Below are 25936 nucleotides of genomic sequence, written 5' to 3' on the forward strand. Positions count from 1 at the left end.
GCTGTATTATAACACAGCTGTATTATAACACAGCTGTATTATAACACAGCCTAACCCCAGCTTTAAACAAGGTCATCTGTCTAGGACCAAGTCCAGGTTGAGTTTTTGAATTTTTCTTGCTCTGCCCAGAATAACACTCTGTGACCTGTCAGTGCATGGTGATGTTCACTGTGGCAGAAAATTTTTATGTTTAAAGAGAACATCCTGTATTTAAGTTTGCCTACTACCTCTTTTTCTGCCACTGAAGAGTCTGGCTCAGTCTTCACTCTTTCTCTGCATCTGGTATTTGTACTGGTCTTACTGGTAAAGACCAAGATGAAGAAGGCAGATGAGTACCTCAGCCTTTTCCATCTCTGTCAGCAGGTTCTATGCCCTATGGAGCAGCAGGCCCCCACTGTCTACAGTGTTCCTTTTTTGTCTTTCCAAATCTGTCTTAAGTTGGCTCAAGTCTTCAGCAATTTTTTGAGCTGAATTGCCTTCCACAGTTTTTAAAGTATGTGTTGTGTAATAGGCCTACTTGTTGGCACCTAAAAAAAAGACCCACAAGTTCAATGCTTTTTCTTTTCCCTTTATTAGGATATAATGCTTAATTTTTAAGATTAAGCTGGTTTACTGCTTAAAGCTCTCTTTACTGGTTGCTTCAAATTCTGCTTTATGATTACTGTCATCAACAAAAAGTTGAGAAGTAGAGATGTCCAAACCAAGTTGTTTAGACTGACTTACTGAGAAGTTACTGTGCTTCCCATCTTATGTAACAGCAATTAATAACCCTGTGTTTAAAGATACCATTTGGGACAGTAGTTTGGAAGTATCTTGAGACTGGATGCTCTGTGTGCCTGGAAATACCCATGATGTAACTCGCAGTGCTGGTTTATCTTTTGTTTTCTCTGTAAGACTTGAGGCTGTAATTGGAGACTGGCTGTGGTATAGCGTGCATGATTGGTTTTTGAAATTGATATTTTATTCATAATTACTTTCCATACAGTGAGTTGCATAAGAGGGAAGAATTACTTACTGGAGATCTGGTTTTCAGTAGGTCCTACATGTGTGTTATCAGCCAAGTCCCTGTTTTGAGGATTTACCTCAAAGAATGACTCTGGTAAGAGGTCTAGATGATCTTTTAACCTTGTCAAAACCCCAGTAGAGTAGCAGTCTGATACAGTTCTGGAGTTTACTTCCCTCTCTTAATATTTGTGGGAGGAACCTTCTACTCTCTAAGCAATAGTTTACACTGATGTTGCCAGAAAAATATCTCTGGTTTTGCAAGAGAGGAGTAAAGTACATTATTGAACATAAATATCTAATAAGCTGGTGATTTAAAACTGATGGCTGAGTAAGTTTGTACAAAGCTTGTCAACTTTGAGTCTGTAGAAACTATTGCTGTATCTCACAATGGACTCCTGTTGTAGCTGTCTCTGTACTCTTTCTGCAAACTGACTGAGTGTGGATTAGGGGTAGGAGACCTTTCATTTGCACAGTACTTCACAAACTCCATAGAGGAAGCCCTGTTTCCTATGTGGTTGGGCTTTACTGCTAACAAGTGATCCTCAAAGCTTTATCTGCACGCAGGAGTGCTGGGATTCTAGCGGAACCTGAAGTTGCAGTAGTCACCTCTTAGAATAACTAAAAGGCTGTTTCTTTTGGTAAGCTTGCATTTTTGTTGAGATCTATGGAATAAATCTTCATTTATAACGTTATAATTTTCCCTGGAAACTAATTGCATACTGGCATTTACCTTTTCTGTGTTTTTTTTTGCTATTGTTATTGGTTTTGCTATTTTTTTGTTTTGCATCCCAGCTACTATCTGCTAGTTTTCCATGTTTGTGAACTGAGTTATGAACAAAACCCATGGATTTTAAAGGCAAGGATCACTTGCTTGTTAGAAAAATAATCTTAGTTTTCTGTCCAAATTTCTTAACATTAATCATGCTCTCACGTATTGCCTCATCCTAACTTCAATGCTGATTCCTAATGGAGGAAAAGTAATGGTATTATTACTATATAGTAGCAATTACTATATTGTAATACAAGTAATGGCAGTAGAATCAAAGCATCATAGCTTTGTAAATTTCTGAGCTCACCAAGAAGATTTTGCAGCACTTTTCAATATCATGACTGTAGAAGAGCTCTCCTTTTGCCCAGGTAAGCATTGACAAGATCTGGGGGATAGAATGGTATAGTATACCGAAGACATGATGGTTGGAGTTAATCACTTTAGCTCTGCAGAGACTTAGTAGGGAATGACATAGATCCTGGACAGCTCTTTTGTATGAGAAAAATCCCAGGAGTTCAATAAATAAATAAATAAATAAATTCATTGCTTCAGTGCTTTTAGTGGACCGAACCTTGTGAAGTGGAGTTGCTGTTTGTAAAGTTTAAGCCAAGAGTGAAGTAACTTGGACAGAAGCTCTTGGACTCTTTTGGCCTAACGGATGGTTTGTGACACAAAACCCCCATGCTTTTACTGTGCCTCAGATAGCTTCTTTTAAGTAGACAAAACAGCAGATGCTAGAAGATGGGCTCAACCTGTGTATGGAGGTATTTTTGAATAAATCTGCAGACCTACAGCTTCAGGATGGTAACTGCAGTCGTCAGGTTCATTAATTTCTCTAATTCATTAGAAAAGCAGGCCTAATGAGCACATCCAGACTTGCACGAATCTTTCTCTTAAGTCTTGAGCTCACCAGGAGAACTAGCCATCTGTTTTAGGTTGTGTATAGCTGTCAATGTTTAAATAACTAGGTTCTGTGCCAAAACTTTGAGTCTTGTGTACTAGTTGGACTGAACCTGATGCAAAGAATAGAAAATGGATTTAAAAGCACTTTGGCAATCTGTACGAACATGAAGTGTTATGAGCTGAGGAAAAGTTACTATTTTGCACCTCATGTCCATTAACACTTCTAATAAGCTTGAGAATCATTCATTATATGAGATTTCCTGGTTGTGAGACAGTGCTATCCCTGCATAACAGATTGCTGAGGAGGAAGGTAAGGGTTTAAATTAGTGAGTTAATGTATTGAAAGAGATTCAGCATAAACAAATGTGAATGGCAGTGGGGGCACTCTAAACACTGATTTGGTAAAAGGGTTTGGGTGGGGTAGTATTTTGGGAAAAGCGAGGCCTGGTGAAATACGCTGGTACAGCCTGGCACACTTTCATTTCTGTTTTGACATAAAGTTTCTATTCAGAAGCCAGGTATGGCACACAGTGTGCTGGTTAAGTCTGTGTCAAAACATGATGTTGAATGCATGAAACTTACAAAGAAGCAGGTACTCTTAAAATACTTACCTTAAAAGTCAGAATAAAGGTAGGGACTGGACTTGGTTATTTATAAATGTCAGTAATCTCCTAATGAACGTAAGTGTTTTTTAAAGTGTGATTTTTCTGAAAGCATGCACAAGGAAGCTTTTAAAAGTGTCTTGCCTGATCATTTCCCTACCAGAGTATGGTGGCATAGTTGGTACTGGTACATGAAAGATTATGAGAAGACTGCTTTAATAAACAGCCCCACATTGCAAAGGTTTATTGGAGCAGTGCCAGGATGCAAGTGGTTTGCCTTGAACACTAATTAGATTTGAGACAAACCTATGACTGTCATAATTGTCAGTAACTTTTGATGCCCAAAAATGGCTGCTGTTTATAACTGTCAAGCTTGAGACTTCCCATTTCTGTGCAAATGCTGTATGGCTTGGGCTTCTGTTTAAAAACAAACAAAAAAAACTTAAGGTGTGAAGAAAGCTGTCTTTGGGGTGGGTTAGAAATGCAGGTGTAACTTGTTTTCTCAAACCAACAATTCCTGAAGGGGGATGTGTAGGGCTGTTGGCTGCTCCATCTGGTAGTGCTCTGAGCACTAGTTAACCACAGCATTTTTTATTTTTTTCCTATCATTTGTGTCTCTGTTTACTGCTCATAAAGATGTCAGGGGTTGTTGCGAAGCTGTGAAACTTAGCACAGTGCTCTCAGGTACAAATGGATCCATTGTGTGGCATTAGCGATAAAAAGCTATTACAGTGTTTCAGAGGTGGGATGAAATAAGATGTTGGGTGAGGGTCTTTACAAATTCAGATGGTATCTCCTTGGTAATAGTGTCTATTTGCATCAGCCTAAATCAGGTATACCTCTGTATTCTAATAATCTTTCAAGGGAATAATTTAAAAGTGTATCATTGGGAATGTTGTTTGTTTTCTCTTGATTTAAGTCTTCCAGAGTTTTGTTTGTTTTGTTAATGCATTGAAACAGAAAATACTCCAGCTCTTAGGGCAAGTATTATGAGAATAGTGTATGTAGTACTTTACAGAGCTGAACTTCAACTTTGGAAAACCTTTAGGAAACAAAATATGTTATTGCTGGAGCAGCTAGAGAAGTTGAAACATGGTGGTTGGTGTCTACAAAATGAGGCTTGCAGGTCTTTGGTCTTCGATTTTCACTTAGAGGATTAATTTTGTAGCCTTATTGTGAAGTCTTCTCTTATTAAAATTCACTTAATGCATTTGGTTTTGTTGAATTCTGCTTTTTGCAGGTGACTATACTTTTGGTGGACATTGGGATTAAGCATTCCCTCACATCAGCCTTTTTTCATTTAGTAACAGGATAAAGTTGCTAAGACAAGTTTAGGAAGTCCCACAAAGCCCTCTAACTGGAGGAGTAGTATTGTATAAAATGGTGTAGAATTTTGAGACTGGATGGAAGCATGCTTTATCTGGGAGCAGTGATATGATGGTCCTCCCAGGACTGTCAGTAGTACTATTGTATGTCTAAAAGCCATTTTCTTGAAGCTGTTCAGACTCATCTCAGGAGTCTGTAAGGATTGATAACTGATTTTTTTAAAAAAAGGTAACTGAAATATCCAAATACACAAATCCTGAAAGTAGAAGATCGTAACTGAGGGCTCCCAGAGTGCTGGAGCTCACCAGTGGTATTTTGCCATTATCACACAAAACACTAAACCAAATTAGTATGTCAGTTTTGACTTGGGATATTTTCCTATTTTCCCTTTTGAAGCTTCCACTTGAAAATGTTACAAATACAAGGCAGGGTATGTAGTTTCCAGTATAGTTTAGAAAAATTAGGAGCACCTGGTTTTTAGTTGGGGAAATGTGGTTTTCATATGAGATCTAACTGAATAAATTGTATATTCTGGTGAGTTTTTTTTGAGCCACAACACACTTTGTTCATGCGGCAGAATAACCTGCTCTCATTCTCCCTTTCTGCATTGGCAGTAAACTCTTATTTGTATATCCTCCAGCACTTGGGTGGTGAATTTAGGAAACACCTGTGCAAGTGCTGAACTAATTCTGGGAACTTGACCCACGCTCTGTTACTGCTCTGCAGTCTTGCGGAGCACCGGTGTTAGGGATTTGTGAGGTGAAGGAGTTCATCTTATGGAGGTGGTAGGCAAAGAGCATTTTATTCCATAATATTCTCCTGTGATCATGTGCTGCTGAATCACTTGCAAACACTTAATTGAAAACCAGAAGAAGCAAGGAGTCCCAGGAGCACATCAGTCAGGGGTGAGCAGAATCAGCCAGGCCACTTTACATGGTTGCAATTTGTTCTGGGTCAAGTAATGCTGTTGTAATACACTTGCAAAACAGCTGATGCCACTCTTTTCCACTTGCTTGTCAAGTGGGCTCTCTGAGCAAGCTGAATCACTTCTGCTGCTTTCTCCTTTCTGAGGTTGGTTGAAAGATTCATGCTGCTTCTTCTCTGCCACCTGTCTTCAGTAACCACAGAACTCCACCCCCAGAGTCATACCTCTTCTCAGTGCTTCAGAGAAGAGTCTTCCTAGTAATGTTAGTCTCTGTAGCTAATCCTCTTACCATAGTGGATTTGGTAGAAAAATATAACAATTTGTACTTTGCATAAGTAAATTGGAATGTAACAGACTGGTGTGACAGCTGGGAGACTGCACCACTTACTGTTTTTTTAAATATTGGAACTAAGGATGGCTTTTTCCACTCTATCATTTTATAGTAGTTTCTGCTTTACTGTTCAAGGATGGTTTCTCATACAGCAAAGTTTTTGATGGTTTTGTGAACCTGGGAATATCCTGAGTTGGAAGGGATCATTGAGTCCTACTCCTGGCTCCACACAGGACCACCCAAAAACCAGACCCTATGTCTGACAGCGCTGTCCGGATGCTTCTTGCAGTCCAGCAGATCAGTGCTGTGACCTCTGGCCTGAATAGCCTGTCCCACTGTCCGACCATCCTCTGGGTGTAGAACCTTTCCCTAACTGACCCTCCCCGTCCCAGCTCCATGCCGTTCCCTTGGGTCCTGTTGCTGTCCCCAGAGAGCAGAGCTCAGCGCCTGCCCCTCAGCTCCCCTCGTGAAGGAGTTGCAGTCTGCCATGAGGCCTCCACTCAGTCTGCTCTGCTCTGGGCTGAACAAACCAAGGGACCTCAGGCACTCCTCATATGTCTTGCCCTCAAGACCTTTCACCATCTTAGTTGCCCTCTTGTGGTTGCTCACTGATAGTTTTACATCCTTCTTCTATTGTGCACAAAACTGCCCACACAACTCAGATTTTTGATACTCCTGTTGAATAAAACAAATGTTTTTAGTGCTTTGAAAATCAAAAGGGAAATTAAAGAACAATCTTAGGGGAAATAGTCTTTCTAATTTTAGGCCTGTAGTTTTTGGGTTAGTCAGCCTGCTTCTGAAATATGTTGTCTCTTTAGCTGAAGGACTGAAGGTGCTGCTCCTGCTGTGTTACAGCTTGGTGTGGTTGATATACCTCATCTTCAGCTTGCTTGACTTGCTTCTGAAGGGGCTTCTGAAGGATTTACTTAAGGATACTGACTTAATCAGTCAAAGGAAGTATGCAATTAAGTAAAAAGCTTGAAGCATTCTATAGCACAAACAGCAAGGGGTTTGTTGTTAGGCTTCCTGGAACAAAATGCTTTTTTTGCCTCCCCTCCTTCTTTTCATGTCTCCTCAGAGTGGATCTGTGAATCTTCCCATGCCTTAAATGCTACTGCAAAACAAGGAATGCAGCTGTCAGGAATAAATCATTTAAGTCTATAGTCTAAGCTTAGTCTATATAGTCTAAGTTTAATCTTGAGTTTAGTCACAGATCTAGAGTGTACTGTACACTCATGTTCTTTAAAGTTTTGTACACAGTTCTGTGTGGGAATCCCTAAATGTTTTTTTTTTTTGTATATTGCTTGGTTCTTAAAAAATATTTGTCAAAGTTGCATCAAGACTGTTACTTTTAGATTGCCCATAGTCTCCTGTTGGAAAGATAATTACGGTAATCCTGCAGGCAGCTTGGTGGTTCACCTGATTCCAGCATGGCTGATCACAGATCCCTGTATTGAAGTCTGTGTATGAGTTACCCTCAGGGGACAGAGGACTGCTGTTTTTCATTTCATGAAGCAGGTGAGTACTTGAGGTACTGAGAGATAGACATGACCTGCAGCAGCAGCAAACATACCAGGCAGTGTACCTTGTCTGATACTCCCATGGTGATGTATCCAAGAGATAATCAAATATGGCAGTGTTGTCTTGCTGCCCTTGCATTCTTAGTGATACTGTAGAGATGGTTGAGTAGCTGATGCTGAGGATAGCCAGCTGGTAACTGGAGAGTGTTCAGCTCATGAGCTCTGGGCTGTGTTGCCTGTATTGTAGTGGTAAGCTTTTTGTGATTCATTAGATGGAACTGCTGTAAATTAGAACCAGCTGAAATATGACTCAGCTGATCTGCTTTGGATGCTCCAAGTATTCTTGTCAAAAGGTACAGGCTTGCTTTTTGAGTTAAGTACTTAGGAGGAACACTTGCAGGTTATGGAAGCTGAATGTACTTTGAAGGGGAAGTACAGTTTTTGAATCTAAGTTCAGTTCTAAAAATGATCCCAACTTGCCTTTCCTTTATGCAAAGGATAAAAATCAGCTGAGGAGCTGGTAGTTTGGAGACACCCATGTGATTTCTCTAACCTCTGATACTTAACAGGCTAAAAATAGCTACCATATGGAATGTCTTTTTTGTGAGGACAGTCTCTGCTTCTTGAGAAACTTTGTGTTTGAGCACTTTCTGTACCTAAACATTTTTAGCTATTTCATCAGCTAGATAAAATCCTCATATAGCTTTGAGAGCTGCTGTCATTGTCTGCAGGACTAGGAGGAAAAGAAATTTTCTTGGAACTTAGTAAGGGGTTGATAGGGTGGCGTTCTGCTTTTGATCTTTCTTTCTACTGCTCTAGATTTCAGTTGAAAAAAATGCAAGAAAAAAAAAAAGACCCTTTACTTAAACAAGTGAAACATATATCTTTAAATCTTAATTTTTGACTTGTTTGTTCCAAGCTTCTGTTACAGTTGTTTAAGCCTTTAGCAGCTTACTGAAAACTTACTTCTGAATAATTGTCACTGAAATAACATTTCTGACAGACTATACTAAATTTAGTTGGTTTTGCTGCTTTAGGAACTTGCCACTTCACAAACTGCTGAGAGAAATAAGAGAATTTGATACTTGCCTATGCTGAGTCCATTCTCCAGTAAGCTGTCTGTATGCAAACAATATAATCCTTAAAGAGCAGTTGCATGCTTCTTTGCACTATGAAGAAGGCAAAATCTAAACTTACAACATCTTGAGTCATGCAAGTTTGTACTAATAACGTGTAACTTATTTGGTATTTTTCTGTTGCCAGCTTCTGGTATGTTTTGGACAAAGTAGGAGACAACAGTTACTGGTCTACTTTTTGCAAGTTAGAAATCATTTTTGTACTGCAAGCTTTTTTGGTCATCAGTCAAGTGATGCTTGATGAAAGGTCTTCAGTGTCAGGGTGCTGATTTTCATGTTCTACTTGTGTGGTGTCTAGATTCCATTTTCCTTTTCTCTGTGTCTGTCTCAATGACAGGGAGTTTATCTAAAGTGTCTTCGTTAGCATTTTTTTCATGGTTTGTGCCTTTAACTTTTCCATCCTTACCCTACACTGGCTTTTGTAAGTCTTTGTATTGTCAGGCTCCACACCTTTAGTGTGGTTAAAATTACCAGCTGTCATGCCTCTCAAACCACTCTTCTGTTAATATTTTTTTCAGTTAAATGACTATACAGCTGCAGATGCAGCCACTGCTAACCCTAGGCACTCTTGTCCTTTCTTGTGTGAGCACTCTGCCTAGAGTTAAGCAGGTGTAGAACTTTTGCATTAACACTGTACATTGGCTGAGAACTTACAGGTCTTTGAGCCCAGGTACTGTCTTGCAGAGCTGACTTGAAGGTAACTTGTGGTACCCACACATTTTATATAGTATTTAAATAGGATTTGCAGTAAAAGAGCCTTAAATTCCCTTTTTCTTATTGCTGTTGCTAGTAAACATAATTGAGCTCTTTCTACTGTTCTTGACCCCAAAACATCACAAAGCAAGAAGCAAACTTTGGAAGGCTGGAGGTTCAGTGTTGACTGAAAGGTCTAATATAGAATTGTGTGACAACCCTGCAGAGTGAAAGGAAGAAATGACCCTCCTGTTTGACTTCTGAGTTAGCTTAAAAATAACTTAATCTTGCTACTGTTATTAAATGTTCTGCCCATTTAATGGGACAGTGACATACAGTTCTGATCTTTCAGGCAGAGATGTGTGGCTTACTGATATTAGGAGTTCAGGATCTAGAGATGTTGGTTTGTATGTTAAGAAATAGGAGAAAGATAGTTCCAATAAGCTTTGGCTCTCTGATACTGGGGAGGAGGCAGAATGATAATACTACTTCAAATAAAAATGTGTTCATAGAAGTAGCTACTCATACTCAGTGTGAAAATGAAAAATCATGGCTTTCTGGCAGTGAGACAATAAAGCACTTCATATCAACTGAATCCTTCCAGGTTTTGTCCATCCTGACCTCTCAGTATTGAAGTTCACTTCCAAATGTGAATAATATTTTGTCTGTGTTAGTTTTTTTTCTTTTGTCTGTGTTCTTAGTTATGATATTCTTCTAAAAACTCACATTTAAAACATAGGCAGCAGGTCTTAAAAGTGTGGAACAGAAGAGTTTTCTTCCAGACCTGCCTTCTTTTTGAGCTACACCATGCTGATACCTAATGAAGCAGCCTTTTTCAAACTTGGAGCTGCTACATACTACAATTTATTGAAGAATCTGCTCTAACACAATCCGGATGTCACTGTTTTGAAACTGGGATCTGTTTTCCCCTGTAGTATTTGAACTTTCAAATTAAGTGTAAATGCCTTTTTAAGCTGTTCATGGAAGGTGTGATCATACAGGACAGTATGAGGAGCCACATCTGATACCTGCAAGACCTTTAATACTGACAGTAGCTTTTGTTAAGAATTTTCCATGGCATTGACTCATTTGGTCTGCTGTGAGCATGTCTCCAGTGCTTAGTTTTCATGATTTTTCCTGCTGTAGTAAAACACATTCTTGACTTAGTGATGAAGTGTATCTCCAGATCTGCAGGCACCACATACCTCAGGAAATTCAATATAAACCACCATCATCTTTTTGCAAGGTGTAAGTGCTAGGAGGGAAGACACGTGCTATTTCAAATGAAAGAAGTCATTACTAGTAATTTATGGATGCCCTTGCTTTGCAAGATGTTCTGTTCCTCTGTTCCTATACCTTCCCTGAGGTATAATCACCCTGTGAAAGTGGACTTGATGCTGCTTTGAAAGTACTTCATAATGAAACAAAGAGCAAAGCTTCCAAATTCAGGTTTCTGTCTCCATGTCAGACGAATGTCACACCGTAAGTCCACCATGGCATTTGAGGTACTCAGCACTTGAGAAAGGTCAGTTTGGGTTTGACAGGTCTGCAATAAAAGGTGGTAGAGAGGAACAAGGTCTTAACTTCCTCATTGCAAGTGTGGGTGCTGGATGAAAGGAGCTGCCCACCCATGCTTCAGAGTCAGTGCATGGCCTCAGTGAAATACCAAGTAAGAACATGTAGGTTATCCCTTGCAAGAAACAAGGTCAGATTGTGTTAGCATCATATCTTCCACCTGTTGATGTTCCTAAAGTAAAAATCTGTTCTGTTTTATGTCTTACTTCTCTGGCCAGATTCATTTTTATCCTGTAGGATGTGTTACAGAGAGGTTTTTGGTGGGGCATAGAGATCTTCCTTGCCCTTGATGTGCATTCACAAAAGCAGGAAAGTTTAGGTATTCAGGGCTGTGTGCTGTTGGATTGACTTTGCTCTTGCTTTCATGCTGTCCTGTACTTCTCACCAACTTTTTGATCAATTCTTTTCCTTCAGAATTGAAGTTTGAAGATGTGCACAGGAGCATGACATGAATTAGGAAAGATACATTTAAGCATACTTCGGAGCTCAGCAGTGTTGCATGTCCTTGATGGCTGTTTCTTTAGATAGTGATTTTAGGTGTATAATTAATGTTACTATGAAATGGGGTATTGCTTCAGGCTTTTGACACAGAAATCTCCTAATACAGCTAAGTCAGCCTTTCAAAACTCATTAGAAAATGAACTAACCTAGAATTTGCCATTATGTTTAGATTTCATAACTTGTATATACAATTTTAGTGGGTTGGACATAGATAATAGAAATGTCTATTGCACAAATATATCAGATGGAAGTTCTAATAGGCTTGAATGTAACATCTAAGGTACTGCGTGAAATCATACAGCATAAGAATAAAAAAGCAACATTCAGGTTAGCCTATAATGAGCAAGGGCATCTTCAGTCAATTTTGTAGCATTTAGTTTCATGGAAATTAAAGTAACTAGATAACACTAGAGATGGAAGATAAATTAGATATGACTCAATGAGCAAAAGGTTAAGAGAAAGCTGAAGTGTGTGGAAGCCACGTGGCCCCAGAAATGTAATATTTTCTGGTCAGAATGAGATAATATCAGTACTAATGATGATTTATCTAATTCTTAGACTTAACAAAGGGTTCTGGCATCTTGACTGCTTCTGTGTTTGAATTTCTGTTTGTATAGTAATTCGCATCCATAAAGGTCAAAGCTGCAGACTTGAGTCAGCACAGAAATCATACTCTTAAGTGCAAGATTATTTTAAAATAGGAAAATTACTATCTCTCTGCATTTTTAGTTGGATTATACAAATAAAAGAAAATGTGCATAAGTCACCTCAGTGCAGCATATGGATCTGTCCTGTCATATCTGTGTTGCATTATTCATTACTTGTATATCTGGATTAAGAAATGAAGTTTTCTTCATCTGCTACTGTGGAAGTCTGCATTCATGGGACTGCAGTGATACCCTACTCCTGTTGGAGCAGGCAGGGTGGAGTATCACAGCTGTGTTTAAGTTTGTTTTTCTTAAAAGTGATTATTAACTAAAAGTCATTATTAACTTCAGGTGATAAAGAATGCTACTCAGACTAAATAATTTTAATCTGTAATAGACATTCAGAGTAAAATGCAAGGAGAGTCTGACTTTAGCTGTATTTGTTCACATTCATTGTGAATTTTCTGAAAAGAATGGCTTGTTGAAGTTTTCACTACTGCATTTCTGTACATTTTCAATAGATCTTTTTTTTTCAGAAGCAAGGTAATGGGAGCCTCACAGCTCTAGGTGAAGTTGGAACATCTTTTGGCTCTAAGAGGGAAGAAATACAGAGTGAAAAGTGTTTTGGTTTGAGCAGTGTCCATTTTGCTTTGATTCTACCCCCATGCCCATTTGGGGGAGTAGAATCTCCCCCCCCCCCCCCCCCCACACACACACACAATCTGGGGGAATCTGGGGGAATTGGCCAGCTCTAGTCAAATCGTGACACATCTCTATTTTTAGGTCTTCTACCAGTGACGAAAACTTTTTTAAAAAAATACAGCAGCTAAAATAAATGCATTGAAGTAGTTGTGTAAAGATGTAGCAGCAAAGCATAAAGCAAGGCTGGTTTTATTTTCCTTTTAGCTTTAGGGTGAATTTTAAAGGAAAAAAACTGGCATTTTTAGTTTTCATGTTTAGAAAGGATAATTTTGATTCCTCAAGTTGCTTTTCCCTTGTTATGGTTCTCAAGGAGGAAGTGGTTTTTGTTCAGCCTCTTAAAATTGTTAGTCTAGGAGTAAGCTATACCTCCTGCAGCTTCACCTTTCAGTTTTAATTTCAGCCATTATCCTAGACATCTCAAGGCATTCCAGGACGAAAGCAACTTGCTTCTATGGGTGTATGTAATGGTGCATGCTTTTTTGGTGGGAATCCATGTTTGATGCCTCTACATGTTGCACACATGTTGTGATTGGTACCATTTTCAGAGCAGAGAGGTGTGGGCAGTAACAGCATGGCTCTGTCAGGTCCCCAGCGATTGAGGCCACCAAAAGCATCCTGGCAGATGCTTTCTGCTGCTGTTCAACCTGCTGTTGTGGAAAAAGTGGAGGGGTGCAGGAGTTTCCCTGGCCCTGTTGCACTGCTGGAGATGGGAAGTGTGAGGGACAAAACCTTCTGCCATGATCTCCTCCAGGGAGAGGAGGGGGAGGTTACTTGAGGGCCATTTGCCACTGTCTATATGCATGCCTTCCTCATCAGAAAGAAGCTGTTCTTGAGGTTGTTAACTTTCTTTTCAATTTGATTGTTTCTTGTGTCACACAAAACTGTTCTGCTTTTTCCTGGCTATTGGTAAACACAAGTAGCTTTTGTCAGTAAAGCCTCAGCTATTGGAATTGACAGTGGGGCGTGAACTTTCAAGTGCATGTGTGTTTCACAGTCCAAACCAAAGGGTAAAGTAAATGCTCAGAAACTGTATTGAGCATCCCAGCCAGTTTAGTTGGAGCAGAAACTGTTTGTCTAAAAGAGGATGATGACTTCGAAAACCCATCAAGATAACAGGATGATACATGTCTTTGAAGAGCCCAGGTTGTCTTATTTGGCCCCACTGAGTCTTCTTCTGGGTTTCTCTCTTTGTTTATTCACAGCAGGCTCAAGAGGGCTGCAGATGTTTGTGTAAGGCTGAAGAGACATGTCTGCAGTAAGAGACTTCTCAAGTTTTAACTTACTGCAGAATGTGTATGCATGTGACAGGATTGCTTTGCCTCAGTGTTTTGCTAGAGGCTGGGAGCAGCACAAGACAGCATGGGCCAATGGCTAAATGAGTAAGAGCAAAATCACCTCTGTAGTTACCACGATATTCTGGGTGGTGGTATACAGTTGAAAGGTCTGAGTGTATCCTCTGCTTTAAATAAGTATTATTCAAAGCATTGATCAAGCCTGATACTGTTCCCGGCTTGTTTGAGGTTCGTGATCTGTTCCAGGACTGAATGTCTGTACTGTGTAATCTGTTGATAATTTTGGTGGAACTTAAGCTCACATCCATAATACTGGTTTTGCTTAGGCAGACCCAACTTGACATTCAGCAAAGATTCTGAATATAATAAATGTAAGCGTTTGTCCTCAGCTGGCCTGAAGTTTCTTCAGCAGGAAGAGCAGTGAAAAGTACAGTTCTGTGTTGGGCTCTTTTATCCTGTGTGTCAGCTAATGTTGAGGCTTTCTTGCTCTGGGAATAAATACTTACGTTGTTAGAAGTGGCTATGTCTCTAGATTGACCTGAATCATTAGGAATGTATAATTTCACTTTATCAGTCTCACATGAACTGGTCACTTAACAGAGTGCAGGTGTTAGAGAAAAGTGTTAGTGCTGATATTTCTAGTGTGACTTCTGAGGTATCTCTTACTGCCCTGCATACCTCTCCCACAACAGTTAATCAGTAATTGCAGTTTTTGCAGTAATTGCAGTAATTGCAGAGCCTCCTGCGTGGTCTCCAGATCAGACTGTTGTCAAGCAGTGTCTTCACCTTGTACTTTTGCTGCTTTTTCAGAGCTACTTACCAATCTGTTATGCTGGTTTCTTTCTTCATGTGGTAGCTGCATTAGTGTGACAAGGTTGTTTAGAGCAGCTGGTAGGTTCTTGGGGTTATACAGATCACTAACTTTCCAAAAGCATTGCTTCACATGTGGAGACACTTCTCTAGTTCAGGTACACATTTTTAGTGTTCCCCATTTTTTTTAACCTTCAGTAGATGACATGACCTTTCTTTTTAGTGCTGTTACCAGAGCTGTTAGCCTGTTTCCTGGTAGTGGACTTTATGCCTGTGTTGATGTCAGTGTTTTGTTCAACTATCCAGAACTGTTCACATGGTTTTTCATTGCCTACCTGGAATGGGCAAACCTATCTAGCTGCTTCTTTGTTGTTGCCCAAAGCTTCTACAGATGAGTTTCTTCAGCATCAGTCAGAAGGATGAATTAAAATCCTTTTGTTTACATTCCATATGCCTTTTTTTATATCCATCTTGGATCTTTGATCTCATTCTCACCTTGCCTTTGCTGAGTGAGGCCAAGGTGTAGTTCAGCAGTGCTACTTTTTCAGCTATGTATACCAGAGCCAATGTGGTAAGGTTTCTCCTCTAAACCAGTCATCTTAGAGAGGGTACATGGTTAGTTTTTTACTGTTAGATAGTGACCACTCTCCTTTCTGGTCCTAAAGTTGCCCATGTTTACATTAATAACTTAAATTACTTGAAAACTTTGAGAGTGCCTTATTATCAGAAGCTAATCCCAAGTTTTCTTTGAGCTTTTGGGGGCTTTTATTAATATTGTATCAAAAGTTCTTCATAACTTATGCATAAATCAAAAGGTTCTCTACTGGCTGTGTTCTCTTGTGCTAAATGAGTATTCTGTTGGAGTAGTTCACTGATCTTGTCTGTGCTACAAATTTGTTAATAGTATAATGGAAGAAACAACACAGAAGTAAACAGATACATGAGTGGGAAGGGTTGCTAATGGAGAAATGCTGATCTGTGGTGTTCTAAAATTAGTTAAACCACAGACAAAGTTGGGATTGTTTAGCCTGCTTGTGCAGACTCACCAAGCACAATCTGTGGTGTTACTTCTGGATATCAGAGAAACCACCAAGCTCTCCTTGATAACTACCCTTCCTGCGGGGAAACTTGAAAGCATTAGTGGTGAGTTTTTCTGAAAAGCAAGGTTGTTGCCTGAAGAGCTGCCCTCTGGCCTGCATGTGCCTTTACCCATGAAGTTTGGGATGTTCTAGCAGCCTGTGTAAAGGTTCTTGGCATATGCTGAATTCAACAGTCTGCATTGTCTCTCCTTATACAGGTTTTGTGAGTGTCCATGAATGAATGATGAGTCTTCATGCAGCCACATAAAGGATAGTTAACTATTCAAAAGAAAAAAAAGCTTGTCAAATTAATACTCCAGTAAAGATTAAGAAAAAAAAAACAGTTAAGAGGAAACACTAATAATTTCAGGTCTTCAATGTACAAATAACACTGCACTTAAATATTTTTGGAAGTACATTTTTTGCTGAGTTCTGTTTTTAAATTAAAAATCAGATTCTGTGATATGTCAGGGCATATTGACTTTCACTAAGCCCTCAAATAATGATTTTTTTCCTGTTTGTTTAAGGTTTTGAGCAATACTCCCTGCAGACAAACGATTTAGCCTTGCTAAATAGCTGTCATTACTGTTGTGTGTTGAAGTAGGTGGAGTAAAACCTTTGTTAAAGGAGACCAGAGATTTTTTTTAAAAAAACAACTTTATTACAAGATGAGACTAAAATTCTGGTTTAGACTTTCAGACCTTCATATTTGGAAGGCATAAAGGACATTGTTCTCATCCATGGGCTCTGCTCATTCTGCCACTTGGCATTATGAAAGCAAAATCTTTTTATATATTGTGTATTATGACATCTGCTTATCTGTAATCACCTTTATGTAGTGATATCGCATAGAAGTATACAGCTTAATCAGTGGAAGCATCTGTTCCATGATTCTTAACATCTGTAAGTAGAATTAACTTTTCTATATAAAATGCATATGAAATGTTTTTCCCCCTCAGTGATGGGGTGAAAAGATCTGAATACAGACAGGTAGGAGAGGATCTCCAGCCAAAAGGCCTAAATGCTTCTCTATCCAGTGCAGCTGGAGTGATGACAGCAGTCTGAATGCTATGGTTTTGTCACCTCATCAGCAGTTCAGCAGCTCATGCCCAGCAGGACATGGTAGCTGAGGCTGAATCCTGGAAGTATTGAAAAGATGCTGCATACCAAAATACCTATTTTTCAGGGAAAATGAGTAGTAGCCCAATAATATTATATTGATGGTCTTTGTCTTGCTAGCTTTGCTTTATTTTCTAAAGCACTCCTGTTGATATAACTGTAACTGTTCTATGGGAAGAAGGACTAATCACTTTGAAGCATATGGCTTTTTAATTCCTGATGTTTGGTCTTAAAAAAACACCTTTGCCATACAAACTGTTTTCATGACTTAATTGAACTGGAGCTAATTAGAAACTGGGATTCTGTTAATACCACGGACAGCTTTTAAGACTGCTTAGATGTGAAATTGTAACTGGCTTTGTAAATTAAAAGCAGATTTATTTAAAGGTAGATGGCTCCAATATACTGTATGCTAACAAAGGGAACCGGTTACTGTTTGGTGAATTCAGCAATATTGGTTCCTCCTCTTCAGGGACTGCAGAGACAAAGCAGAAATCCTTTTTCAACTTCATTGCAAGGTGATCTTGAATTTCTTTAATGAAGCCTTGTTTCCTGAGGTTACGGACTTTCCTAGGTTTGAATACAGTGATTGCTGAGCTGTTGCAGTAATCTGAAATGCATTCTCTCCACTGTCAATCTGTTTAGGTCTCTTCCGAATACCAATGATTTCCAGTAGGTCAGTGTTTTGGCTTTCTTGGGAATTATTCACAGTACAGATTGTCAGAATGCTACAACTTTAATCTTAAAGTGCAGTACTAGCTTGGAAATAGTTTTTTAAAAAGTCTTGTTTTTTGTCATAATTAGCTATATCACTTAGTTTTCATGTCAAGTGAAAGTATAAGGTAAAACGTAAAAACTTTTTCTGCATTAGATATAAAAAAGCGTTCTTTGTAATTTTAAAAGTAACAAAAGCGGTGAAAGAATTGGTGGAATGGGACTTGTTTTTGAGATGTGATGGTGATAGTTAGAGGGGTACACTGCTGTGTCCTGTGGTGCTCTTCAATGAAGATAGGTGTGTTATGGAAACAAAGTACTTCAAATGAAAGGTGCTGGGATGCTCTTTGGGCTTAGTACAGTCTCTGGTGAGTGCAGTGTAAGTTCACCCAGGTAGGCTCTCCTGTAGGAGCTTCCTGTCTGCAGCCCATTGCCTGCAGGGTGAAAATACTGTGCTAGGTCATGCAGGCTTGCTAGGAGACACATAGACACAAGTGTCTTAAACACATCTCTACAGTCTGTAGAACAGCAATTCTCAACTGATATTTTAATGCAGCTTCCTTAATAAAACTTGTCTAGACTTGGCAGAAGTCACTTGAGATTTTTTTTCCAATAGTAAGAAGTTTGTCAAACATGGTTGCCTGTGTACAGTGAAGTGCTTCAGAAGTTGTTGGAATTGGTTTTGGTTTGAGACCATAGAAAATGGCTTACAGCTCATACTACAGACTCAGAGTTCTGCATGAGAAAATAAGATTAAAGGTCTTGATATCAACCTAAATTAGGAATGAAGTCCTGATGTCAAGCCGTTTAACCAGACAGACTTTGGTAGCAAGTTGCAATGAAGACAAACAGACTGTTTGAAATGGCAACAGTTGTTTTGAGAAATGTGTTTATAAACCCTGGGTGCAGCAATCTTCCAAAGTCTGAGTTTTTTTAATCAAGTTAAATTCACTGTTTAGATTTCTCATCTGCTAACCAGAGGCAAGAAGTCTCTTGGATTTATATCAGTCTCAAACTGTGGCAAGTCTTCCTGTTCTTGCCAGTGTTGTGGTTATATTTAACATCTGGACTAGTTGTAATCAGCAGCAAATGGCCCATTAGCTTTTTTTGCTACCCTCTTAGCATTGTTCAATTCAAATCCACCTGGATTTGCAACAATCCTTCATTTTTTTTTTTTTTTAAAAAAACAAACTACAACAACGTGCTTGTACATGAAAATGCCATTTTGAACTACTTCACTGATATGTTTCCCCAGTTCTCTTTGGTAAATCCTTGACACCACTGCCACTTGCAGGTCCAGTGGTACTCTTAAATTGGGCTGTTGCAGGGAAATTTTTGGAACGCCTTCTCTGCAAAACTTTAATTTACTCCATTTTTAATTCTGGATTTTAGTAATGAACTTGATCGAAGTACAAAGTAGTTTCTTCTGTATCTGTGGGCTGGGAAAAGCATGTAAGATGAGCTGTTTTTCAGTGGTGCACGGTCATTTTACATGGCTAATGGAAAATTGATTCACTGCATTTCCTCTTTCCTCCTCTTTCCATCTTGAAGACTTAAAAAAAATATATATTTGCTGTGGTATAGTCATTTTAGTTACGGTATGGTTCATGTGTTAATTCCCAGGGTAGATGCAGAGGTAATAGATTTTGCTATTTTTTAAACTATCTCTTAAAAATGAGCACCCTAGTTCATTTAAAAAAAATAATAATAATTTTGGAACTGAATTTGGAAAGATTAGATTGGAATTGCCTCAAATTCAATTAAGCCCCACTGCGTGGACGTGCTGGGAATATAAATGCAATTACTGTAAATTTGTACAAACTGATTTGTTGCATTATCTTGCTAATCTAACATACAGTACTTTTTGTGTCCATATTGCAGACGGCAACTCCAAACTAACATGGCAGTCAGACTGTGTGATGTGGCTTCTCTGCTTAGAAGTGGTTCGTGGGCAGCAGAGCCTTGGACTGGGGTCTGTGGGATTTTTATTAAATTATGTAGGCTACTTTTTTACATGTTAATAGTGCTGAGGCCATACCAAACTCTCATCTCCCATTTGGAACGCTAACTCTCTTCTATGTTGCGTTACAGGCTGTAGGTTGTGTCCCTACTCTGTCAGGGCCTAGAGCACAGTAGTGTACCATGACAACATTTCTATTACATGGTGATCTCCTGTAGAAATTATACTGCAGAGCTTGCCTTTCTTCCAATGTCAATTAGATTTTAGTGATAATTCAAAATAACCAGTGGATAAATGAAGAGTAGTATTGTACTAAAATTGTTTTGGTATGGTCTGAATACTAAATTGCAGTAACTTTAAAAAACTGTATACTATGTATTTGATTACTATTTTTCAAAATATATTTACAAGTCTTATTCTAGGAAATTGTTTAAAAACTGTAAATCTATTCCACACTATCTTTCAAGGCAGAAGATAATTCAGTAACTGCTGAAGATGTGGCATGGGTTTTATGAACAGTTGTATTCAACCTAACAATGGAGTATGCATTATTTGTAAAACATACTAGTATTTCTTTATCCAGAGCAGATGGTTCTATAGCTGGGAAATGCTGTAATTTCAGCACACACAGGCTACTGCAGCTGTTCACTTGAATGTTGGCTTAAGATAGGATTCTTGCCACCTGAACATGAAAATAAATGTGCAATTAAGATAGGATTGTCTGTCCTTGCTAAATCCTTCTAATTTTGGTCAATGCAGACTTAAAATTTGATAAAGGGGGGAAAAAATCAATTGTACAGAGCTTCAGTCAGAGCACAGCATTTGTGGCTACCAGATCTGCCAGATACACTGTTATTCTGAAGAGTAATTTATCTTAATTGGGATAATCTATTTTCCCATCTTTTCAGCAACCTTGTTTCCTCACAGTTCCAGGAGCAGGTTACCCCCTTGAAGTTCCTCACAAGGGAGGAAAATGTTGGTGATCTAGTGGTAGCTCCTCAGGAAAATCAGATCACATTTTTATATAAAACATTCTTAATAGATGCATCTTCCTTTTCTTGCTTTGTGCTGAAGTAGCCTCTAGGAAAATCATTCTGTATACAAAACATGGAAATGTCTTTCCAGGCATGTCTGAACTCATTTCAAATGCTGTAACCTCCCTTTCATGTGTTCAGGAAATTCAGATTTGAACTCATTGAGTACAGTTGGCCTAATCACTTGTTTATGTATGTATGATTGGATATGCTGCTTTGAACAGGGGTGTAAGGACAGATAACCTCCAGTGGTCTCTTCCAGCCTGTTAATTTCTATGATTTTGTAGCAGGGATTTTATAGTAGGCTTTCTTGCTTGAGATCTTTTTCTAGATATCCTAGTATGAGGTTGGATTTCACTGATAACTGGATTTTTAGTTAAACTTTTTGATGAGTCTTGCTTCTGGAGTAAATGATCTGTTAGTGGGTAATATACATAGAATTTTCTTGTGAGGTTTGTTTTTATATAGCTGGTCTCCTACAAGATAGGTTATCCAAGCCTTGGATGTTAGACTGCCATTAAAAAAACACTTTAACAGCTGTTAGCATTCATTGACTGCAAGTGATTGCAGAGAGCCTTTGAACATGTGGGTAACATGTGGGCAACTATTGACTCTTCTCCACAGATGATTGCTGCTATGTTTGCAAATCATACAGTCAGTTACTTTTGGGTAAAACACAGGAGTTTCTGGGGTAGTGATTGCTCACTTCTTTTGTCTAACAGAGTGAGTTAAAGTATCAAATCTAACAGCTTTCAGGGTGCAGAGGAAGGAAGAGGTGATTAACAGAAATTGGCAGTTTAATCAAATAAAATACATTTAGAACCTGATTGCCAAACTGTGGTAGCAAAAGGTTGACCTAGAGGTTATCAAGGAAGTGTTTGTTTTCTATCCCAGCATATTCATTTACATCTCCGAACATCTCTTTAAATTACTAATCTTGCTTTCTAGTACTATCAGAGACAGGGTCAAGATACAATTAACACTCACCTGTCTTGAAAATAACCAAAAAAGTCAAATACTTGAAAAACTGCACTTCACATTGCAGTTGTCACTTAAGTTAATAGTACTGATTACCATTGCAACAGCCCTTGGTAACAAGGACTTGCAACAGTGCTTGGTAACTTCTATACTAGAAAGGCTGTGATGCCCTGAGTGAAAGGGGATGGGGGAGGATACAAACTAAGTTATGGCTCTTGATTTCACTGAAATAAGCCCTAGAAGATTTTAGCGATGACTTGATTTGCCTCCAAGTTTTTAAAATGTTTACTTGATTAACAGTTAAAAATCATGCAGTATTGTTTTTGCATGTAGAAGCACTATCTGGCCGTGGCAATACCACTTGTGCATAGTGACAGTTCTTTTAGATTCTAATCTGGATTCTCCATAACAGGGTGAAATATGAATTTTTGTTTCTTGCTTTCTATATTTTTAGCAGGTAATCGCTGCCATGGAAACACAGCTGTCTAATGGACCAACTTGCAATAACACAGCCCATGGTTCAACCACCATAAACAATTGCTCATCACCAGTTGATTCTGGACACGCAGAAGACAGCAAGACCAATTTAATAGTCAACTACCTTCCACAGAACATGACGCAAGAGGAGCTGAAGAGTCTGTTTGGCAGCATTGGTGAGATAGAGTCCTGCAAGCTTGTCAGGGACAAAATAACAGGTATGTGCATTTGGGGATTTTCAGCATGTCTTCAGTTTCTTGTCATCTGAGCTGTCACATGATGTTTTTGCAGTTCTCTTAAACAATGGAATATACTCAGAAGAAACCAATGCAGATGTTGCTATTCAGAAGGAACTTCTGTGTATCATTGTCTAGATTCCACACCAAAAAGTTATATACCTATATTTCATCCAATTCTGTATATGAGTTCTGTAAATGCTAGCAGGGCACTTAATTCTTCTGAGCTTTTGAGTCTTTGAAAATATTTAGATACAGAAAAGCAGATAACTATACAAGTCTCACTTGAGATTTTATTCAACTCAATTTTATTCAATGCAGATGCGACTTTGTTAGCCTGGCTGATACAAAACTTATTTTTTTGAAGGATGCAGGGAGTTAATGTGGTACCCTTTTGAAGAAGGGTGGACTACTTTTTTTTAGCTTTGTGGGTAAAGCGGCTTTAGCATTGCAGCACTTCTGCATTTCTTTAGGATACACACTTGAATTGATTTGTGCTGTCAGAGCAGTATGTGTTTGTACAGTATGAGACTGCAGAGTGAAGCTTTCTGTTAGTACTTTATTTTAGCAACAGCTGGTGCATAGAGCACTTGTATTTAGACCAGTTGTTTAACTTTGAAAGAACTACCAGATGGATGACTGCAGTCTAAAAGCCAAATGAAAGGATGATTGGCAAAGTTCAGTCTGTCTCATTTACATTTGTCAGCTCTGAGCTCTGTCAGAGTAAAAAACATTGTACAGTTTATGTTGACATTTCATTATTTTTATTCAGAAATATTGACTTAGTACTCTATTGCGTGCCTCTTTTTTTTTAGTTGCCAGATACCTAGCTTTCAAGAGCATATCTTAAGTTTTCGGCTACAGCTGTTGAATGTACTGGTTAGCTTGTGTTCCAAACTACTCTTGGAGGCTACATATTCTCCATGGCTTAAGGGATGGAAGCTAATACTTTACTACTGAAAAGCAGTGCAGAACATGATCATTTTGCTCACAATAAATAAACTTTCTTGTGACTATGTTCCTAGGGCTGCAATAGTGGGACATGAGAAGAGACAAGCTTTAGCCTGATACAGGTTGTGTGGGGCTTCAGCCCTTTCTACGCATATTGATGTTGATGCCTTGGATGTGTTGGAGAGATGTTACCCAGAAGCATATATGAATAGTGGGGGCTGAGGCCTGAAAACCTTCAGGCAGTTCTGGCACCAACATCAGACTTCGTTGGCATGGAGTATGTGCTTTTTTCTCTTGTTCTGATAATATATTTTCTGTGCCAGAATGGCAGAAAAGTTCTAACAGCATTTCCTATGTCAGTGCAGGTGCTACTGTGGGGAAGGGTGATGTTTAAGCAGGAATCCAGCAACAAAATGAGGGGAGTTTTTCCAGTGTTTTTCAACTGCATCTGGCAAGGGTGAGCAGATTAGGCTACGTTAGGGTTTTCTCTTAAATTTGTCTAGCCTGATAAATGGGCAGCAGTGAGACTGACTGTAGCCACAGGCATTACCTTGGAATATCAGAAAATGCTTTAATTGCCAGTGATCATACCAAAGGCCTGCTGACATGCAATAAGTAGAAAATATTGATAAGACACCTGTGTTACTTCTGAATAATTCCCTTTTGCTTTTTGAGATTTTTTTTTGTAATCATTCTCTGCATTCTGTAGGCAGTGCTTGTGACAGTGAGTTTTACTTGTGCATGGTGTGAGGATAAGTGGTTACACCTAAATGAATGTTCTTAGCATTGGTTACTTGTGGTTGTAGGTTATTCTTACCCATAGACACTTCAGCTGACAAACTACACTTCTGTGACACTTCTGTGTCACAATGTGGGTAATCAAGCCTTACTTTCTTGGGCCTCCTGCAGTTCAGCTCTGTAAACCATCAGTTAGTTCTATGGCTTGCTTTAGTTTCTACTTTATAAGATACTTAAAGAGAAGGAGAAATAAATAGGCTCAGGCCTAGAGACGTGATGCTGTATTTCTATTTCTGAGACTGTAGGAATGGGATTTTGTCTTTTCAAGTGACTATACTACATACAGTTTATATTTGTTAATTTGAAAGCAAATCTATCCCAAACTAGGTAATCTTTCTTGAAGAGGATGATTTTTAAAATCCTGCCAGAGGGGATCCATCTGTCTTGGTCAACTCACTATGTTGTACTTCATGACTATTCATTTGATAACGTTTGACAATTTACCCTTTCCATAGGGACCATGCAGTGGCACAAAATGGGTCAAACTAAGAGGTTGGTCAAAGCCCAACACTGCTTCTTTCTAACTTAGTCTGCTTTTTGTGCCTTTGGGTGAAAGTTGTTTTACCTCCCTTTGGATCTTAGAGTCTAGCATACTCCATATGTCTTGCTCTGAGACCTTAAGTAGCAATCTGAGATACCATGCTTCAGCACAGTATTCAGTAGCTTTGGCTACTGAAACCACTGCTGGGTTGATTTTGCTTCTAAACTTTACAGCAACCCCTTCCAGTAACTGTGAGGAACACCCAAAGTGCTTGGGGATGCCAAAGAAACTAGGGTGGGCTTATGCCATACATTGCAGCCTTCAGCTGAAGGCTGGTCAATGAAGTAAACAAGCCTATCTTTTCTGTAGGTAATGACTTCAGTGCTTTAAAATAAAGCCCCTTTAGTTAGCTGTTTCCTGACACTTCGTTCCAAGAATTGAAAGATAAAACTATTCATCTATTTGTAGGATGGCTATTGAAGCTGTTTACCGATCTTGTAGATCTGAGTTCACTTATTTAGCATTCCTTAACAAAGTTGTTTAGGGATTATATGCTTCTCCCAATTAAGAGACAGCTGCAAGCACATAGAAGTGAGCCTCAAGGTCTTACTGATGGATGTGCAAATTACCCATATCCTTACATGATGGTTCTGATGTCTTATATGCTGGATGTTCACATTGCTGCTACTTCTTGTCAGAAAGACTCTGCCTGGGAATAGAATGGAGGAAAACTTAATTGCACACCTTGTTTGAAGGTGTGATGCCTCTGTGTAGCTTAGTGTTGCATAAGAAGGATCCTGAATTTAAATTACATTCTAGTTGGTGACAACTCCAGCTTTGGAACTGTTTGGAGAAAGAGATGGTGTTTGCATTTATCATAGCAGCTCCTCAGCTTTGAAGCATTTATTTGGCTACTAGCAAAAACATTGGTTCAGTCTTGTTCCGTAAGGTTTTCGTATAAATGAGAAATGAGTTATTTGATGTTATAACTGCACTGGGAGCCATATGTCTGATTTAAGCGGCCTTGGAGCAAAATTACCTTGTGTTAGTGGATACTGGGTTGAGAACACTTTAGTTTCATGCCTGTTCTCATTCGTCTTCAGGTTTTATATGGAGTGTTTGGAGAACAAATTTTCCTTTCTCTACAGTTTAGATCAGAGATTAAGAGGAAACTTGAGATGAATTTTAAATTACCTTGTTAATTCCTGTGCCAAAACAAAGTTCATTATAAATTAAGAACTTTGAATACTCTTTAATTGATGAGGAGATTGTGAGAGTGTAGAATTTGAAACAAATTTTCACACAGACCAAACTGCAAGTAAGAATTGATATGGGACAAAACTTTGGTCTGTCTCTGACTTTCTAAATTGTG

General features: G+C 38.8%; 1 protein-coding gene across 18 annotated transcripts in view; it reads left to right on the plus strand.

The window, feature by feature from the left end:
• The window catches only part of ELAVL2 (ELAV like RNA binding protein 2), a 96475-nt gene that overhangs the window by 26078 nt on the left and 44461 nt on the right, over positions 1-25936 (plus strand). For 7 of the 18 annotated variants that reach the window (XM_035309544.1, XM_035309543.1, XM_035309547.1 and 4 more), the window contains 2 exons: positions 19531-19646; positions 22076-22316. In XM_035309544.1, the coding sequence (XP_035165435.1) occupies positions 19569-19646; positions 22076-22316 (319 nt within the window). In that variant the 5' untranslated portion in view covers positions 19531-19568. The remainder of the gene's footprint in view (positions 1-19530; positions 19647-22075; positions 22317-25936) is intronic. The other 11 variants (XM_035309548.1, XM_035309553.1, XM_035309556.1 and 8 more) reach the window with 3 other exon arrangements.

Source organism: Oxyura jamaicensis, chromosome Z (genome assembly GCF_011077185.1).
Source record: "Oxyura jamaicensis isolate SHBP4307 breed ruddy duck chromosome Z, BPBGC_Ojam_1.0, whole genome shotgun sequence".
In the NCBI taxonomy this organism is placed as follows: domain Eukaryota; kingdom Metazoa; phylum Chordata; class Aves; order Anseriformes; family Anatidae; genus Oxyura; species Oxyura jamaicensis.